The sequence below is a fragment of the Suricata suricatta genome, chromosome 5, assembly GCF_006229205.1.
Source record: "Suricata suricatta isolate VVHF042 chromosome 5, meerkat_22Aug2017_6uvM2_HiC, whole genome shotgun sequence".
NCBI lineage: Eukaryota > Metazoa > Chordata > Mammalia > Carnivora > Herpestidae > Suricata > Suricata suricatta.
The window spans coordinates 59397154-59399346 of NC_043704.1; the positions used below are offsets into that span (position 1 = coordinate 59397154).

General features: G+C 41.7%; 1 protein-coding gene across 1 annotated transcript in view; it reads right to left on the minus strand.

Moving 5' to 3' along the window:
* Positions 1-2193, minus strand: part of CD200R1 (CD200 receptor 1) — an 11375-nt gene that overhangs the window by 4647 nt on the left and 4535 nt on the right. Inside the window, exon 2 of the mRNA XM_029938712.1 lies at positions 1877-2125. Coding sequence (XP_029794572.1) covers positions 1877-2125 — 249 coding nt within the window. The remainder of the gene's footprint in view (positions 1-1876; positions 2126-2193) is intronic.

The following is a 2193-nucleotide window of genomic DNA, read 5'->3' on the forward strand; positions in this document are numbered from 1 at the left end:
CATTCTGTATGGTTCCAAGTATATGACAACCTGGAAAAGGCAAAACTATGCAGACAGTGAAGAGATCTGGGGCTCTTAGAGGTTAGAGTGGAGGGAGGGCTGAGCAGGTGGAGCATGGAGGACCGTAGGACCATGAACCTACTCTGTGTGAAACTACAGAGGGGGACCCCTGCCATCTGTATGGTTGCTAAAACTCCCCAAATGTGCACCTACAGTGACCCCAAATTAAATCCTGTACTTTGAGTGGTAGCGTGTTACCATTGGCACATTAACTACCACAAGTGTACCCGGTGGTGTGAGTGATGGAAGCAGGGGAGGAGGGTGTGCAAGTGGCCAGGCAAGGGTCGTATGGGAACTCTGTGATCTCCACTCAGCTCTGCTGGGAACCTAATACTGCTCTCAAAACTAAAGTTATGGAAAACAAATATATATAAAGTATAAAATTATAGATAGATAGTTCAATAGTTCAAAAATGTCTCTTATTCATGGAAGTCACTTCTGTGATTTTTATTTTAAACATTTCTGAGCCATTAAGCGTTCAAATAATGATTATAATAAAATTGCTTTATCTATTCTGATCCTAAGGTTTCTGGCAAGACATCATCTTAAGTCAAGATTTTGTGGCTTTAAGGATTCAAAAATGGTGAATTCATGCAGGACAGAAGAGCAGAGCAGGTTTCTTGGTTATAGTAATAGCAGGGTGTTTCTCATCTCCACGATTCAGAAACAAATGGGCAGTTGTAAAACAGTAACTGGAAAAATAACCTAATTCTAAGGTCACTGTTCTTCCAGGGCCTTGAACCTGATCAAATGCATGGCAGTGAATTTCCATCATATGTTACATGCTGTCAGCAGTCTAGAGCTCAGTCCGACAAGAGGAGAAGACAACAAAGGAATTGCCAGCTCTGAGAGGCAGTGGTTTTAAGACCTTGCTCCTGCTGTACCCTGAATGGGTCCCCAGCAGAGGGAGGTGAGTGGAGGCTAAGCAGGCTGCTGTCCAGCCCCTCTGCCTTCTTCAACACTTTGTTTGGGCCGTTGCATTTCTCTGTATTTTATTTGAAAACAAACATCTTCTTGCAGGTAAATCAAAAACACTGTTTTGAAACCCCCTCTTGAAAACTAATGGGCCATCTTTCATTAGAAGTGTAACCACAGAGGCTGAAGTTCTGCCAGGACAAGAGCTGTGCAGCAGGTCTAAGACCCCAGCAACCAGATTAGAACAAGAGCTTGTGAAAATTCAAGAAAGGATGTCATCAGGGGGGAAAAAAGAACTGATCAGTTATCTAATAAATTTGACCCTGTGGAAAATTGCATTAAGAGGAGTTTCCTGAATTAAGTAGTGAGCTTATGACAATTAAGAACTACCTATATTTTTAAAAAACTAAACAGAAAAGTTTAAATTGATCATAGAGGTTATAATACTATAGTTAAGAAGTTATAGAAGAACCTGGAAAATAAAATCCTACCAAAAAACTTTGTGAAGAAAACTTAGGAGTGACTGGATCTTTTTTAAAACGCATCAGTATTTGTTTAAAATACACTTTATCCTTCTCCTAAAACCATAGCATTATTTTATTAGTACACTGACTATTCAACCCAACTAACTACTTGTATACAACAGAAATAATTGAATTTAATAATTTAAATTATTTTTATGATAATTATTTTAAATTAGGGCATCATTTAACAAACGGCTTCTTAAACCAAATTTCTGCATTATTCTCCTGGACATAACCCTTAATGGGGGAGGAGAAGGATATAGAAGAGAGGCTGGGGAGATTGTCCTTGAGTGAAAGTCTCCAGACACTCTTTTTTTCATTCTTCCATAACTTCTCGGAAAGAGTGAAAACATCACCCAAAAGCTAGAATTACTAACCCGAATTCAGCTCTATGGACCGACTCCTGTTGCCAGTGAGATGGGACACAGAGCAGGACACGTTAAACACCTGGCGGTCCTCCCAGCGGCATGAACTCTGGACGGTCACTGTGTCATTGCCCAACGGTTCTTCCACAGTGTGACAGTCTCCCCCTGGGGTCCAGGAGATCTGCGCCGCTGGCTTCCCTGCAGCTGCCTTGCACACGACAGTTCCATTCTTGCCTCGAAACAGGGTCACCTCAGGGGGCACTGCAGAGATGTGGGGGAGGGGGTAATGCTTCAGTCTTAACACAGGGAGATGGAATACAGAGAACATT